The sequence below is a fragment of the Anguilla rostrata genome, chromosome 14, assembly GCF_018555375.3.
Source record: "Anguilla rostrata isolate EN2019 chromosome 14, ASM1855537v3, whole genome shotgun sequence".
In the NCBI taxonomy this organism is placed as follows: Eukaryota; Metazoa; Chordata; class Actinopteri; order Anguilliformes; family Anguillidae; genus Anguilla; species Anguilla rostrata.
The window spans coordinates 15,643,228-15,661,891 of record NC_057946.1 but is presented as its reverse complement, the minus strand read 5'-3'; the positions used below and the strand labels follow the sequence as shown (position 1 = coordinate 15,661,891).

Sequence of the window (18,664 nt, the reverse complement as noted above, 5' to 3'; positions counted from 1 at the left end):
GAATCCCATTGTCTAAGCTGGTTGTTGCTCATTGCACTAGCTGTGAGCAGATGGGTAAATTAAAACAGCTGGTTAGTTATAATGGACAGAGACCCCCCAGAGTCAGTATTAGGAGTTCAAACACTACAGGACACTGCAGCAGCATTTCCCCATGAAGTCATGATATATTAAACGCAGGCTCAGTAAAGCAAATGCCCATTATGAGTAATGTAATAATGCTGGGCCCTCATTTGTCAATGAGAAAAAAAGGGCTCTGGGAGCTTTTCTCTAGGAGGTCTATTTCTAACCGCTTAAAGCATTTATTTTTACAGTGCCCCAAAGCCAGGCCTAAACCAATAGTCGAGCCCAACAAGTGGGCATTTTTGACCCAACCACATTACCAAATAACACACTGCAAAGGTCAAGTACCAGCGTGGTGACCATAAATCAATATACTTTCCTCTCAGACTTCAGCGGGACTCTGAGACCTCAGTGGAGTTTTGCCAAGAGCAACAACGTGTCCCCCACCTCAACTCCCCTCCCTCCCTTCCCCCTGGCCCTCCTGCCCAGGACTTGTACTGCAGGCTGGGTTATGGGATGGCTATGACTGTGTCCGGCCCCCATTTCCTACTCTTTGGGCTGATGGAAAGGAGCGGGGCCTAGAGCAGCGTCGGACGCTTGGGAATGTTTTTCTTGGCGTTTCCCTCGAACCCGCAAAAAAAGTGCTTAGAGCACAACTTTTATGCCTGCTCCGATACTCAGGATCTGGACCGCAGACATCTGCAATGCGTTAAGGAAATGTCCCCCCGTTTATTCCAGGGTAACCTCATCTGTGGCCTGAGGTACCAGATGAACTGGCTTTCCTGCCATCTAACTGTATGACATCATGTGTGTGACCTTCATCAGGTGGTGTTTCTTATCTGCTTTTTTAATATGTGCATTTGCAATCAAATTTCTAGCTTGCAAAATAATATAGTCCTAAATATAATCAATTTAAGATACAGCAGCAGATTCAAACATGCAGCAAAATCCAATATATGTGGAAAGAGGACCTATGGCATGGTGCACAGTGGATTTAATACAACCACTGTGAACATTGATGTTCATTGCACAAACAAGCAGTGCATCCAATTTAAAGTATAAAGCTTGCCTACACATACAGACAGGAATTGAAAGATATGAAAGATATGTTAGCATCAGCACTGATTTATCTCACAGCATGTAGCTTTCAACAGTGAAGCCAATACAAAAAATTAAATCATAATAAAATGAATGTTGATTGCATAGCTATCATAAATTTAGACAAATCTGGACAGATAACATTATGTTTTTTGTTCAAGTTGCCTTTCTCACATGTTTAGACACATAATATGACCTGCTGGCAGCTATGCTGTATAACGCTGAACAAAGTAACACAGATTATGGATAAAAAATAACTTAATAATGTCACATGTGTAGCAGATCGTAGAAGTGTCTGTCATGGTGAGATTGCGCCAGGTGAAAGCATTTAAACACTTTGCCCAAGTCTCCCACTCGCCCCCAGTCAATAAACCATCCAGAATTCCTTCTGGAATTGAAGGTACACCTGGAAAAATAATAGATAGAATTCTCAGAGGGGGCTGGGGCAAATGGGGAGGGGAGGGGGTAGGTGGGGGTGTAACACAGTCTAGGTGTTTCCCCTACAGCTGTTTGGCTCAGGACCAAACAGGCAGTCCCTCGACAAGCTGTCATGAGTTCTTCACATCTCTCTCTCTCTTTCTCTCTCTCTCTCTCCCTCCCTCCCTCCCTCCATCTCTCCCTCCCTCACTAGGAAGATTGGTGTTGGCTGCAATTCCAGCAGCAATGTGGAGAAAAGGTACAAACAGAGCAGGGAAAAGGCAAGGGCAGGAGAAAAAATAAACAGGAACCATAATAAACTTATTTTATAATATTAACTTTTGGTGTCGGGACTTTAACTGCCGACAGGCCACTGTTTTTTTACAGCTTTTTCCTGGCTCCAGCCAGAGCCGAAGCAACAGCCATGTTCACCCTTGCGATGGCTTATCCCCAGCCGTCTGTGCCATGCGCTGGACCTCCCCCTTTCCCCCGCTCCGGGTTGTCCCATCAGGCGCACTCTGGTAACCTCCGGATGATATCATTATATGCAGTCACTGTTCCAAGCCTTACATCAGTGTCTGGAAGAGAAATTCTCACTCTTTCCAAGGCCCCGACCAAGCTCACCTCCACCTCTCTCGCTACCACAGACTGCCGTGCCAAAACCGTCAAGACTGATGCACAGCAGCTGCTAGGGTTAGTCACCCTGTTCCACCAATCCCATAAATGCACAACAGCTTACAACCTAGTGTCTTTCATGTGGGGGCTTCTGTTTCCCATTGTCTATGCTCCAATAGCTGGGTACCCTTACTGTACTATGCATTTGCTGAACATACTTTAGCATATTAGAATTTGCCTAGAATTCAACAGCACAACAGATACGCCAAGTATCCTTGCCTCAGCTCTCTAACAGCTGCAGAAACCTGGTTTCAATCTCTTCTCACATTCCACATTTTCCAGCACCGTGGCCATTTTGATCCCCCAACTCCCCTCCCCTCATCTTGGCTATAGAGAGAACAGAAGGATCTGCGGTACAGTGCTCACATTGTGGACAGAACAGAGAAAAAAACATCTGGAAGGAGTGCACTGCTTCTTACAGCCTGCTGGTATATTATTACAGGAAAATGAAAATAAGGAGAAAGCATGCCACAATCATATGCCTCAGAAATGACAGTTTGCATTCCAAATAGAACTGAGATTTCTGGTCCAGACGACCACCATTTTAGTCTCCCTCTCCCTGAATGTCCACTCACGCATATAAGAGGCAGTGTAACCACTTATAAAATGATTCAAACAGTCATACATTCTGCATTCATTACATGCATTTTTATTTATAATACATTCAATACAAAACAATGTGGAACTTTAATTTATTGGCCAAAAATAGTGAAGTAAGGAGAAACGTTTTATAATTTTACAGAGATTATGAAGGGTGGAACTGATGGAGATATGCATGATTAGTCTTGATAGAGAAATTGATTCATAGTATGGGTAGGGATTTCAGTGTAGACTGCAAATTAATGTATTCATGGGTATTAGTGACAGGGATAGTAATGATGAATGCATTGCTGGATAGCACTAAAATTATTCAATGACTTATACTGATGGAGCTACTGATAGACATTTCTGTAGAGACAGTAGTTCCTACTAAAGGAGATATTTATTGGTAGCAATGTGCCGTTATGCTTTATTTGTTGGAGAGTCAATGGGAAAATGCCCCCCCGCCCCTTATTAAAATACCTGAATAATTATGAGGAACGTTTCACACAAGCAGGCATTGTGTGATGTTAAAAAGGTGGGGGTTTTGGGACATAACATGCTTCCTGTTTCCACTGAGATGGCTTGCATTTTGGGTATTTACCAACTTCAGTACAATGAGTCATCCAAACACAAATTATTTATGAGTAAACTAAGATCAACCCCCAAAGCTAGCTATAATCCCTAAGAGCCAGACAAGACACATCTTGAATTTTCATGTCCGGAACAACAGCTAGCGGTGCTAAAAAACACAAGGCTTAACCACAACTGATTCCAGCCAAGACGATACAGCAACCATGAGCCAGTATAATCAGAGATTTTAAATAAATATATAGCCTAAATCATATGAGCTGAAAACAATGGGGTAAATCCTCTGAGAAAAAAATATTGAGTGTAATTCATGCCGTTTATTGCAAAATAGCAGTAAACAATGTCAGTGCCACATTCTTTAATAACATATTGATGAAAATGAAATAACCGCACAACAACAGACAAAACGTTAGTGAGGGCAGTTCACAAGTACGATATTCCATGTTTTAGATGTGAAACAAAAATGTTTCAGACATCAGATCAATCTTCAAAGGACATTTTTGAGCAAGGGAAGCATCAACGTTCACCTTCTCAGCTGCATTTGCTTACATTTCAGACTGCGCTCTGTCTCAGTTGTCTGAGCAGAATTATTATCTATTTATTCTTAGGAGTTTTTTTTTTCCTTTTTATAACTCAAAAACGCCTTTGCAAGTTTTCTCCAAATGCACGAATAAAGTGAAAGGCTGTTTTTGCTCAAACTAATGTTTGAAGTTTAGTAAGTGGTGTAGCTGAATTGTAAGTGATTTTATTTTTATTTTTTTCTGGTATTTGTGACAGATTAATTTGTGGATCCTCCCCCAGTATGGCAGACTTCCTTGTTTCACAGCCTATAAATCTATTTTAGTCTGACACGGCCTTAAGATGAGCTCATACTTGAAACTGAACCTATTTTCCTTGATATTTGTTAGTGTTGTCCTGTATGTATGCCCATTTATCATGCAGGTATCTGCTATGTGGTTAGTAACTAGGCCTATATTAAATCGCAAGTGGAAGAGCGGAATGCTATTTTTGAATTATTTCCTTTGTAAACACTGTCAACTAATATCAATACAGATTTTCAAAAGGAAACAAAACTTAATGTGAGTGCGGGAGGACGAGAAAGCTGAGAAGATAATAAAACTATGCACATATACTGTACACACTATACTTTACATTTTCAAAAATGCTCTCTGCCTCCCTTCAACAAATGCTAAGCAGGAGGACAGCAGCTGGGGGATGTGGCCACCCTAACGACCAGAGTGGTCACCAATGTGCGATAAGCCATGGACATCCCACGAACTAAAATCTCTACGCCAAAATAATGTTGTGGCCAATTATGCGCTGCCCAGTGGCACGAGAGTCAGCAGTGGCAGGGTTCAGGATACTGCCACACACTATTACAGTGACGTAAGATGAATAGTCATCCTAAATTGATGAAAATTACATTTTCACATCCATATCACATCAGAGGTGAGTGGATTCACCATTCATGCAGATGGTGAGTTGAAAAAATATATATTTACATGTGGCTAAGCTATGACTTAAATAAGTTGAGCCTCCCATTGAATAGGAATTCTATTGTCATATTTATTACCACTGCATAGAAACAATACGTGTATATTTTTCTATCCTAAAAGCAAGGCAAATCTACCTGGAGGAGAAGATCACCTATATAAATAAATGGTGACAAACAACTAAGAAAAGGGGTGACTGTGGATACAAAATAAAACTCAGCCACATTCTCAAATAAATCTTTTTTTCTTTTTTTACATGAATGGCGACCCTTATTGGCTGGCTGAGCAGATTGGTGACCCAATAAACAGTTTGAGGGTGATGAACAGGCAAAGGAATTTAGTGACGGGGGTCAGGATCGCTTGGTGGGGGGTTGAAACGACAGGAGAAGCAGACACTTCATTTGGGAAGGTATTTTGGGCCGAGAAGCTTAATTGTTTTATGACCCGATTCATTTAAAAAGAGCCTTATTTTAAAAAGAGCAGTAGCTACTGCTGGCTGCCTTGCTGCTGGCGGAGTGCAGTTTGACTGAGAATGTCTGCAGAGCAGTGGGATTAGGGGCACAGCACAGGCTTCTTTTACTGCCCTCTATGTTCTGCCGAAGCTACTAGAGTAACAAATGAGAGTCACATCCCCTAGCTGATCAGTATTTATTTTGTGTAGTGCTATTTACAAAGATGTCACGTAGTAATTCAAAGTAAGATTTTGAAGGAAAAACTCATTTTGAATAATTGTAAGAGAAAAAAACATGATATTCACTGACCATGAAAAAAACAATTATGCTGACCTCTTAGATCACACAGAACACATTTACATTTGCTGTTTGGTGCTTGTATAGCAAATAGTTTCTATTTAATGACTGCTGTATTCATTTACCTAACAAAAAAATGCTCTTTACAGTTTTCACTTAAAGGAATCCTTAGGAAAACAAAGCCATATTATCTACCCACAGTGCTCTGAAATGATGAGATGTCACCTGACTTAACGTGTGCCTTCCTTCTCAGAGCAGCTGTAGGTTAAAAGGTGCACTGGCTTTACATCAAACCTATCAGTCAAGCTCTAATATTAATTGCAATTGAGAATTTCATCCTTAATCCCCAGATATTAACAAAGGGATTAGCACAAGCATCTGGAGGATTGGATTCTGACAAGATGATAATGTGAAAGAAAAAAAACATTCAATATTCCAGGAATGTTATTACGTTAGGAAAATCTCGTCACAAAAGGATAATTTATAATTTTGTTGTTTTATTTTGCGGGCTTAACTAGGCTGTTACTTAGTTTGCCAAAAAAAGAATCTTTCCGTCACATCATATTACCTGTGAATATGCAAGTACATCAATTATATTTGGAAAAATACATTTTTGCGGCAATCTTCTTTCTAAAAATTCTCAGAAATATATATGAATCAACTAGATATCTGCTACATCATTGTTCTACTATTGTAATGTGATGGTACAGAGTGGTAACCTTTACCCTATGTTACATCATCTTGCAGAGATGATACTTTCCAGACTACAATATCCACATCAACATGGCTGATATCCACATAGTGTTTTATTGTAATCTAAACCCAAATGAGATATTCAAGTTCCATATTGTCATAAGTATATTTTTATGGGTTACTGGATGGCTAATTCTGTTAAAGCACTGTTCTAGTGCTTGCATCAAATCAGAGCCATGCCAATTCTGATACTGTGGAAGCTTGCTGCGCAGGTCAGTGCATAATTGGCAGTATGATCGAGCAGCGTTAGGAAGGGGTGAGTCAGCTGGCCTCATTGCTTTCTTGTGACCATCGCTGGCTGATCAGACGCCCATTGTCTGCTTGCTAAAGCTGTGCATGAAGTGCCCTCCGCAGTATATGATTGGGCATTCCGAATTGCCTCCATTTTATTTTTGCACAGACCAACACACAAACAGACATGTATGCATGCATGAACACACACACGCACACACACACACACACACACACACACGCACACAGCAAACCACAATCATACATCAATCAGCTATCTGTGTTTGATAATAGCCTGGGTGACAAGCTGCTAGAAATACTCTGTCTCATATCATTAAAAATATAATCACTCTTTGCAGTATTCTTCCAGAAGAAAATCTAAAAAGGGAGGGAGAATGATAGAAAAAATGCAGATAATGTTTTCAAGCTAGAAAAAACTAAAATGAAAAGAGCAATATCTCCAGACTGATATCAAATATACTTTAGCTGGTGACCCAGAAGAATTGAGCAAGCTTATGAATTACATATATCTCTGTATTGCAGGTTAGGCCTTTTGGCAACTTGTGCGCTCCATTTCTAAAAGTAAAATAACTTCCTCAGTTGACAAAAATATTTACAATTACATATATCAAGGCCATCAACATTAAAATTACTCCAATGGAAAACAGTAATTCACCTTGGAATAATGGAGTAACACCAACATTCTACAGAATGCTCTCAATAGATCCGGCTCCTTTGTAATTTGAGGCTACTTTCCTTCATTAATAACCTTACAGTAATCTGTGACTATAAGATAATTTCTACATTATTAGCAAAACACACAGTGCATCTTCTTTATACAATCATTCACACAGCTCAGTCAGGTTTTATGAAGGCATAACATATTACAACCATTATCTAGTAACAGACATCCTTGACAACTCATATTACAACTTGCTTGTCTTCCACACATTAGCTTTCTTCTTAACTCAATTTCTGTAAAGTCTTTTGGAAGCAGACATTATTGTCTACTGGCCTTATTCAAGCCATACTACATCTCACAAGACAATGCAGGGAAACACTTCTCTTACAGTGCAGTTTTCTTTAAACACATCCGTAAACATAAGTGTGGAAGCATCTCAAGCTTCTGCATGAAAGGCTGAGGACCTGGCTGAAGCTGAAGCTTAAGCTATGCAAACAGCACAGATCTCAATGCCTGCCTCCACCTGTTGCTTTGCAGTAGTGGGGCATGTTTCTAATTGTAAGAATCCCTCTGTTGAACAAGGCTAAACAACACCCTTAAACAATGTTTTCGTCTGGTAAACAAGCATAAACATCACCCATTGTTCTGTGTGACAAAACTGATCATATAAATGCATCCATCTGGCTCTCATTTCCTCCAAGCCATTATTTCTGCTAATTTATGCAAGGAGCTGGAGCTATTCAAACAGTGATGACTGATTTAAAGATCTGATTTACATTTTACAAAGAAGAAATTATTTGAGTAAGAAAAGCTTATTTAACCCAAACATAGTGGAATACAGGCAGATACCAAATCTGTGCAACATTACAATGCAAGCTATCAAGAAAAAATATGAATTTCCCCTTTACCAATTATCCTTTTACAATTGAAGGTAAACATATTCTTGACCTACCTCAAAGACTTCTTCATCAAGTATCCTAGTTCCAAAAACCACAATGCCTTTGGTATCAATGATGGGATGTGGACTTCTAGCCAGGGTCTTCTTGGTCTGCTTTTTACAGTCCAAAATCATTGTGATGGTTTGCTTATGCACACTAATAGCCACTCGATGCCACCTGAGGGACAGTAGACAAGGTTTAATACAGGCTCCATCTAACCTCCTTGCAAAAAAGAAGCAGGGCGTTTACACAGATTTGGAAATGCACTAGTCAGAACATTTGGCCATGCAGTTTTACACATTACTATATGAGAACAAAAGGCACGTGCACTAACTATATTTCCTTCATAGCCAACTGCCATTGCAATCATTACCCAGAATGCAATTATTCTGACATTAGTTTTGCATAACAGGGTAGGAAATGAAGATCCAACAAATTCTGGCTCGATAATGTTTTTTTTTTTGTTTTGTTTTTTTGCAAAAGACAGAAGACCCAGAGAAGGGGAGGGGTCCTGCTCTTTATGTTCAGAGTGAAAAGTCAAGCAGGTTCATTTGAAGTATTTTGTGTGAAAGGCCTCCATGACAGACAGGGGATGTGTTGATTGAAATGTAAAAGACCTGGTAAAATACCATGTAACAAAAATAGGTGACAAGCCCCAGGGTAGTCTATTTCGCATGTCAAAATTATTAAGTCCTTTTCCACCTGCCCATAATCAAAGGATATACAAACATTCAGACTAAGTGATACATGTAATCCAGGATTAAACTTCTCATGTCTCCTGTGCTCATGACAGAAACGTGTGTAAATTGCAGTTGGTTTGAAATAGGAGTTTCAGGCGAGATGTGTTAGCAGCATACAGGAAGAATTGAGACACAATCCTGATGGACAGAATCAAGGATAGGGCTCACAGCAGGCTGGGACTCACTTTCCATCAGCCAGGTTGACCCCTCTGAAGAGCGGGTAGTCCTCGGGGCCAGGTTTGCCCATGTGGTCCTCATACATGAAGATTGGCGAGCGGCCCACCTCCATGCCGAGTTGCTGGATTCCCTGCTCATTGTAGATGGACATCAAAAAGGACTGGCTGCCTTTCTTTGGCCTCACTGTGGTCAGAATGGAGAAGTCCTCCGGAAAGGCCGTAGCTGGTGGGCAGGAAGGTTTATGCTATCATATGCCAGATTCACCCAATGTTGTTTAACAATGAAAAAGATACAAACTTGCAATAATTTTGTCCATGCACTTTTGAATATAAATGAAAAGTGTATGCTGTGTGGTTGCCACATTTTCTGCTTTGAGTCAAAGAAGGAAAGAAACCAATAACAATAGTTCCTTATGATGAAAGAAAATAGACCCCAAGGGCATAGCTTCCAGACGGAGTGTGCTCTCTGAATATTAATGTGTTGCAAATGTCACTTCGGGTCAGAGGCATTTTTTTTTTTTTTAAAGATCACAAAAATGAGAGGAGTAACTGAAATTAGACATGGCTTCTTCTAGTCAAGCACACAACCAAATATGCACAGTCAGCAAAACATGTCAAACAGATCATCATACAGCATCATCTTGTCTTAAAGATAACATAAACAATGGCAGTTAATATATTCTGATATCCTGGTCAAAATGAGCAACAGGATTTATGTACAGTGCAGGAAGTGATGCAGGCAGCCTTGGAATACATATGGAACCCAAAGGTTTTCCACTCCCCTGCTGGTGCTGAGGAGCAAAATGTGGAGCGTTTCCAGTGGAGCAGCACCATTGTCCTTGAAGAACAGGGTAATGAGAAGAGCATGCTCTCTCTGGACTCCACTTTAAATCGCTTTCTCAAAACTTTCCCAGAGTTAATGCGTCTGCCAGATCCGGAGCGAGGAGCCTCGGTTCTTTCCCTTGAAATAACATCTGCACGCATGTTTCTGCAGTCTAAATGTTTCCCTTTATTTCACGGCCCACATCTGGGAGACAGACGACAGCTGGAGTAAGAGGCCATTTTGAATAGCTGCTGTTAACATGTTTGCAATCAGAAATACTTTAGACGGTGGGGGTTCTCATCTTTGGCAACAAAAAAATATTGAAATGCAGTATGTGTTGAAATACCATAATTGAACACCGTGATAAAGTATCACCACTATAATAATCTAAATAAGCCTTCAACAAAGTTGAAAGGAAATTCCTTTTCTTAGAATTTGAATCCAAGCGCTGGTATCTATGTGCATATGTGGAGCAGTACAGATTTTTTTCTCCTTCTTTTGTATAGCATTAAATAATATTCTGTTTCTTTTTTAAACCATCAGCTTTACAATATATATCAGAAAGCAGTTTTTTCTCACAAATAACACTATTTTCTCCCAGGCTGGCCTCAGACTAAGTTTCTTTGTGTTTCCTGACCCCAGGCAACCACCCAAAACCCTTATTTGGTGATTTACATAAGTCGGCAACCAATCACGCTGCCTGGATGCCCCGATACTGTGATGGAACAGAGGAGTCTGTCGCACATCTGGTCCTGAGCAGTCCCAGAGTCCAGCAGAGACTAGAAAGAGCCAAGGAGTCCCAGTTCTACATGGAGAGCCTGTAAATCAACTGTCTTTAATACCTCCTTTTTTATTCTCCTCTGAAAACAGCATGCCATTCCTTTTTGGCTGTTAGAAGTAAAATCAGAGCTTGGTGGAAGAACACGCCTGTTAAAATGGAATTTCAGTTTTGGCACAGAAAGCACAGTCTGACTTTGTGAAGTGATGTGTATTTCAAACAGCTCAACAGTGCCACAAACGCATTTCTTAAGTCACAGAAAAGGACCATTGTTAACCTGGACATGCTGTATGCACAGGAAAATAAAATGTAACCAGGTAGAAATACATTATTAAAATTAGTAAAGAAAAGGTTGACTGCTTATTTCTGTTGACTGGTTTAACTCACAGTGACACATAGTAATGTCATTACGTCAACACATGATCACATTTCGCATTACTGTATAATGTTGTCCATCAATTTCAAGCAACAAACTGACTGGTCTCCAGCAAAAACCTGGCAAAAAAGTTGGCTACACTGATAACAAATTAAAATATACACATGCATACATTAAAGACTAATTGCAAGGTAAACCTGGCTATTTCCTGATGTGGGTACACATTAAGTATCCTAATACATGACGACTGAGTAAAAATGCATTTCAAGTCATGACATGTTGGGGGAAGGCAGAGGGCAATGGAGCTGACCTTAGGTCGTTACTTGATTAAAGTCCCAGCAGGATGCTCACATAAATACACACCCCCACAGACAAAAAGCTTCTAAGAAGAGTTCTGTTCCTTTGTCTGACCTTCTCACTGGCAGAGACTGAACCTTTGGCCTCAGAATTAGTAATATATATACCCACGGTTTCTATAATGACCATTATTCTACCACATTTTGAATGCTACAATGAGCAGGGGAATTAAAAAGATTCCCACACAAAGGTAATGGGTGATGGGCTGCCTCTTTTTGATACAGAGGCAAACTTTGCTTAGGCTAGTTTGTGCACTGAAAAAATAGAGGAAAGAAGAAGAAATTAACGAGGGCTTCAAGCACGTGGTATGTGGCTTAGTTAAAAAGCCATCCTCTACTTTTTCTTTCAGCTTTGTACCTTTGATATCTGAAGAGACTGTGACGACATGCTTGGCCCAAGGGGAGACAAGGTGGTAGAATTATGCATGGAAGGAGACTAGATTTATACAGCTGACTGTGACATATCAGTATTATCAGAGGGTCATGGGAAATAGGGACTTTGACCACCGAATGTCATGACAACCGATCTCCTATTTGCTAGCAGCCTATATAAATCATCCATGGGCATCACTTGCTTATTTTATTTTGAGAGTTATATTTATGAGAATTAAATTGTCAACAGTATTATAAACACAACAGCATAGTGCAATTCTCCATTACATTTGCAATGGGATGCAGATGTATTTTATTTTATTTTTATTTGTAAATCAGATACATATGAACCGAAACACAGTACAATACACTTCACAGTACAATACTTACTGCTTCACTTGCATTGCCTGCAATGCATTGTTCTGCATGTCTGCAAAACATCTTTATACCATTTATACCATTTCACTTTCATTGCAACCATAAATGTCTGCAAAACATCTTTATACCATTTTAGTTTCAATCATACTAAATTGTTACGTCATTAGTCAAAACATGACCATGTTAACAAAGGCCTACATGAGGTCAATATTATTTTCAGAATAATTTAGGTACTAATGAGATGTTTACAGGCACAATACTGTAGTCTAGAAGCATGGTATACAATATGCTGTTCAGCAATGTTAAAATCACAAAAGCTGTACCACAGACTTGTCTGCTGTATCCCTCAGGCAGCTCAGGTAAAAATGCAGAGGAACTCATAAAAATAACTGTATACATACTTTGAAGCGTATGCATACAACCTCGAGCATGTGCCCTGAAGGTGTGGCATCAACTGGGTTGTACATGAAAGAATCATTTTCCATTTTCCAAGAACAATGTCTAGTAATTTATTGCAGTGTTGTTCCGACATGTCCTTCACAGAAAAAAAATACAATAAAAATCTTGGGACTGTGAGCAATTTATGGAAAGGGGCAGTGCAGAAGGCTGGCCTTACGGCTGACCTACCAATAAATACAGCAAAAACTTGATAATGTGTTTTCCAGTTTTGTCTGAGGAGAGAATTTGAAGACATAAAAAAGTATAGAGCCAATTCCAAGGACCCTCCACAAGTGCTGTTTAGAAGACCACTCTGACCTTAGGGATATGCCAGCCTTGGCAAACATACACACATTCCAAACTCTAACAACTCTGACCAGGTGGATAGGTAACAAATCTAAGGGATTATAATATGTACCACATTAAAAGTAGTCTGCTTAATTTCCTATATGGGTGCAATTGCAGTGGTGAATATACTGGTAAATTCCTTATTTGTGAACATTGCACTTACCTTTATTTTGAAGGTTATTAATCTTACAAATATATACTATAGGTGTCTAATCAATCTTTTGATGAAAACTTATTACTGTGTTCCAAAGTATATTTTCTGACCATCTAAAGACAGCAAGCAGTCATATATCCAATAAATAACCTCCATATCCAGTGATCTCCAAAATGTTTGGACAAAGTCATATTTTTTTCTTGATTTGGCTCTCTACTCCATAATTTTAGATTTGTAATTTGATCATTCATATGTGTAAAGTGCATATTCCCAGCTTTTATGTAAGGATTGTTTTATACACTTTGGGTTCACCATGTATACATTATAGCACTTCTTATAAAAACTGAGAATCTGCACCTTGACCACATGTCTTTGTCCCAAACATTATGGAGCTCACTGTACTGCATCATCTGTGTTCCCCCTGGCCTTATCAGTGCACGTTATTAAGTCATTTTCATTCATATGATATGTCTACCTATTACAAGACATTAATGTGACTTGTGATGTGATTTGCAATGATGGTTTCTATTGTACAGCTGTTATTGGTGATTTCAAAAAGTGTATTTGTGTAGTCATGAAGATCCAGTTTCGGCTAAAGTACTATCATGGCTGTGCTGAAATAAATGTATTAGCCCTGTAGTATAAACAGCGAGCTTGCTTCACTTTCAATTTTTAATCAACCAGTACATGCAACTACAAACATATGCCAGAGTCAAATGACCTCTTACTAAATTCTATTTTCTAAATACCAGAGTTTGGCTCAAACTCATACAGTGATTATTCACTGTCTTATCTTTGCCTTCACACCAGTATCCCAGATTTATGTAGGTAATGAACTGGACCTGTTAACTGTGTGAGTTCACAATGGAAATAAAACGAATAACCCTTTCTGGAACATGGGGGTGAAGGCTGGGGGTGAAAGGAATAGCTCTTGTTCTTCTGAATGTAAGGCAGGAAAAAGGAAGGAATTCTTAACAGCAGACACCATTCTCTCTCCTCCCATTATTGCACAGGTTATCAGGGGGGTCTGTAGTTTCTGAGGAATGTGACACTGATCTGACCTCCACAGCGTACCATTTCTGCAATGGGCTATTGAACCACTTTCATTCTGGCTAGGTAATTGCCTATTTGGAGATAGCCAGGGGTGAGTTTGTGCTGTTCATGTCATCTGAGGCTCCCATTCAGGAGAAGAGTGACTGAGAATTCACTCCAACTGAGAGACCGGCCATTCTACCACTCTCAAGGATAGAGTGCACTTTACTTATAATAATCAAAGTGTACAAATAATGGAGAATCAATCTTAGTTGTGTCAAAACAGAATTTTATTTTGTTCAAGCCATGTATGACCAGCAACACAATGTTTTAACCTTCATTCACCGAGTTAGTAGTTGATCCAATAAAGGCCATAAAAAAGGTAGAGTGTCTTTACTCTATGCTCAGAGAAGACTGTTGTATTAACTTGAATCGTACCTGAGAGAGCTGGTTCTCTTCCTGGGTGATTTATTCTGAGGAATTGGGTGCAATGGATTAAGAAAGCAGTCGAGGAGGGTGCTGCAAGCCAAGTGCCAGTAAGATGGCCACAGTTTGTGCTGGCAGCCTTGCATTTCAGATCAGATAACATTCAGACAAAAACAAGAGGAAATTCCATGGCCTCTGCAGACCAAGTGTACTCCCAGACGCCCTGAAAGCCAATCATGAACCCACAGAGAACTACTCGTCCAACTATGAGCCAATCAGAAGCTAAATCTGGCTTCCAGACACTGCGACAGCAAACATCAAATGGATGAATCAGTACAAGCGTCAGAGGGAACAGACTGTGGGAGACCACTGTGCCTTAAGACAGCGCACTTGCTGAAGAGAAGCAGGCCACACAGAGCAAAGAGATCTTTCAGAATGGAAAACTAAAGAAAAAAAAAAAACTGCGGAAATTGCTGCTAATCCCAACACATCATGGCATGCGAAGAGACACAATGTTCCCAAAGTCAACACACAATATTTTCCATGGTTAACTTCACTAACCTATCAATATTCCCACTATCTGAAATTAAAACAACCAGTTCCAGACCATTTGACAGTTTCAGTTTTCAGTTTTCAGTTTCACAATATATATATATTCCTTGCTCATAACATTTTATAATCCAATATTAGACTCTGTGTTCTTTTTGGTAATGATGCACAAATCCATTTAGTAATAAATCATAACAGATGCCATAATACTACCTGCCTTCATATGAAGTAAGAACCTTCATTTAGTGTTACTGTCACATCAAAACCCCACAGTTTTTAGGTACAATTTTTAAATGGTTAAAAAAATGTATATCACTAGTATATCTGTACATTCTCATTAAGGGTAGCATTTCAAAATAATGTCCCTGTTGTCAGTACACATTGCGTACATCAAGTCAGCTAGGACATTGGAAACATGCCAGTGTTTCTCCTTTTTCTGCGGTCTATTTAATTACACGTTGGCAGATTTTGTCAGACGTTTTTACGAATTTGCTTTAGTTAAATTATTAAGTGTTCCAACACCACTGGCAGTCTTAAAAAAAAATACTTTTAACAATATTAATGGATGGATTCATCAAAATACAGTATTTGGTCTTGATCCAATTACTATGCATCTTTTTTTTTTGCTATTATCCCATAAAAAATGAATGTCTAACACTTACTGGCAGTACCAGGAAATGTCTGCAAGAGCCAAGTTTTCTAGAAGACTCCAGCTATCCCTGGCTGCTGTTTCACACACCTCCTGGTGGTGTTTTGCAGACTGGGCGCATTAACTGCAGTTTGTCTTGCTAATCTCTGTCAGTGAACTTGCAGAGATTTTGACTTTATTTATATGCTTGTGTCTATTTGCTTTTTGCTATGAAATCAAAGGACAAAGGTACTCTGTTAGAGGATCCAAATGCAATTCCATTTGGAGAAACCCGCTATTATAAATCTATATGCAGAGTAACCATGTATAGGAACTACTTTTTCACTTTGAAAATAAGCAGCTTTTGATAGAGGTATGCAGCACTCCTCAGATATTATTGGATTTAGAGGTTTTTTTTTAATTTTTTTAATTTTTTAATCTAGGAAGTCTCCAGTTTCGCTATCCTGGCATTCCTCACTAATCTCTAACATAGCACATGCGTTCAGCCCTCATCGTTATGAGTACTTTTCTACCCAGACAGCACACTCTTTAATATAAAAAAGGGAAGGTAAAACAGTACTGGCTAGTAGTGGCTCTGGTCTGCATTGTTAACCTTCCTATCAACCAGGTAGGTAGAATTTACAAGCGCCCTGAGATAATGACCAGCCTGTCATCCCAGATTTAAACATCTTACAATGGAACAAGGAGCATTCCTGAGGAACTGCCAGAGGCTTTGACAAAACAGACCAAGCTGTAGAAATAGAGAATCCTACCTAAATGAAAGGTAACAACATGATGAATAGCTTGTCAGTTCAGAGGAAGGTACTAATTGAATAATAATTATTATTATTATTATTATTATTATTATTATTATTTATTAAGCGTCATCTTAATGAATCTTTAACCTATCTGGTACAAACCATTTTGGGAAGGAGGGTAAGAAAAATATTCAGTTTCATATTTCAAAATTGTATTTAGTATTTTTTTCCATTTTTATATATTATGTTGCACACCTTCCCCATTATAATTGTTCCTAATTGTACAATTCTATAAGAAGGGACCACCCAGCCACTGTAGCCCTAATTATAGCAGGGAGCCCAGTGCCAAGTTGATGAAAAAAGCCACTCTGTAAGTTGACTGCAGTGCATCACTTTTTCCTCACCCATATGTTTTTACAGCCCTGGCATTGCCGACACTTGGCAATGAGCCCTTGTGGCCTACACGCGCCGCCTTCAGGAGCAGGCCAGACCACTAGGGCTTGCAGTATGGCCACATATGAGGATACCACAGCCTGTCAGCTCCAGAGAACAGGGGAGGGGGGTCAGGGAACATGGGGCACTGGAGCAGACCAATATCATTCCCGCTCTCTTTAAAGAAGAAAAGACAGGCTCAGCAGATTACTGCTGGCTTGCGGTTTTGACTGAGAATTGAAAAGCAAGGCAGTTTGGAAATAACCCTTTCTGTCTCCAGGTTGTACATTTGTGTCTTTTTTTATTGTAGTGAGAGAGGAGACATATTGAGATCATGTGAGATGGTTGCATGCAGAGCAGGTGAAATAGTGACTTTTTATTTTACCATGCAAACTGATCAGATTTGTAATTTGTTCTGAATGACATCCACATATTTGCTCATCCCAAACAGAAATGTACTGCTTACAAGCTACTGCAGTCCATTCACCTATTGAACTCTCCAGAGGGAAAGCTTGAAGTCATTTCCAATGTGGGAAAAAGCTGGCCTGTTTTGGCAAGACCAGCTTGAGAAAAGTCAAGTGTAACAATCGAATAAAGCACTTCTTCTACCAGGACTTCAGCAGGGAAGCTGTGGACCTCTTTTCCCACATTCCTGTATGGTCTCAGCGCTTGGAATGATTCATTTCTTCCAAATGTTTTCTTAATGACTGCATGTCCGAGCAGAGTGGTTGACTCCAAGAAAGTATATCATGTAAGGAGGGAGCATTCCAATTTTTTTATTTTTTTTTTACCTTTATTCACTTTTTGTATCTGACATAAGGTCCCTGAGCTATAAAGACACATGCATCATAACTCCCCGCGGATGGATGGTGAGAACTAAACATGCTCTTGAACTTTATGATAAGAGATCGGCATGAATCACTGTTCCATACCCCTTAGGGACAGTGTCCCACTCAGAAAAAAATTAATCATTCAACATTACTGCGGACAAGGGATAGGAGGCCACAAAATGGCTATCCTGTCTCACTGCAGTAATTAGAAACAGAGACCTGGACTGAACCAGCACAGAGTAGCAAAAAGAGAGAAGAAACTGTTAAAATATAATACATGACCTCACTCACTGCCTTCTGGAAAACATTAACTATAAGGGTTTATTCTTTCTTTTTTATTCTTGAAGCTGTGCGTCCAGCCATATGTATGAGGGGCCACAAGATGCCTGAATATTATTAAATGGCAAAGGTTTGAATCCTTGGCAGATGGGGGAGCGACACACAGAAATAACAAGTGACTGGCAGCATTATCTGTTGGGGAGGTTACCCTATAAATTGACTTCTTTACAAGTCACAGTGTTGACATTGCATGCATTTATATGACAATTGATCTTGGTTAATCTCAAAGCAATGGAGTCTCTCCAAATTGTGTTTTTTTCTCAATGGATCTCTTCAATATTATTATGAGAATAATAATAATAATAATAATAATAATCTTATGCATTTATTCATTTTACATAATGAGAAACTGTGAATCAAGTGTCCACGAAGAGAGCCCATCAAGAACAAGAGCCCAATCATTTTCTCTGGGATGAGTCAACCATCATAACAGTTTATCCAGTTGCCTAGACACAAAGTAATCAA

General features: G+C 39.4%; 1 protein-coding gene across 3 annotated transcripts in view; it reads right to left on the bottom strand.

Moving 5' to 3' along the window:
- Positions 1–18,664, bottom strand: part of col5a1 (procollagen, type V, alpha 1) — a 100,159-nt gene that overhangs the window by 58,137 nt on the left and 23,358 nt on the right. For all 3 annotated transcript variants that reach the window (XM_064308874.1, XM_064308872.1, XM_064308873.1), the window contains exons 3-4: positions 9,192–9,405; positions 8,281–8,443 (exon numbers count right to left, since the gene is read on the bottom strand). In XM_064308874.1, the coding sequence (XP_064164944.1) occupies positions 8,281–8,443; positions 9,192–9,405 (377 nt within the window). The remainder of the gene's footprint in view (positions 1–8,280; positions 8,444–9,191; positions 9,406–18,664) is intronic.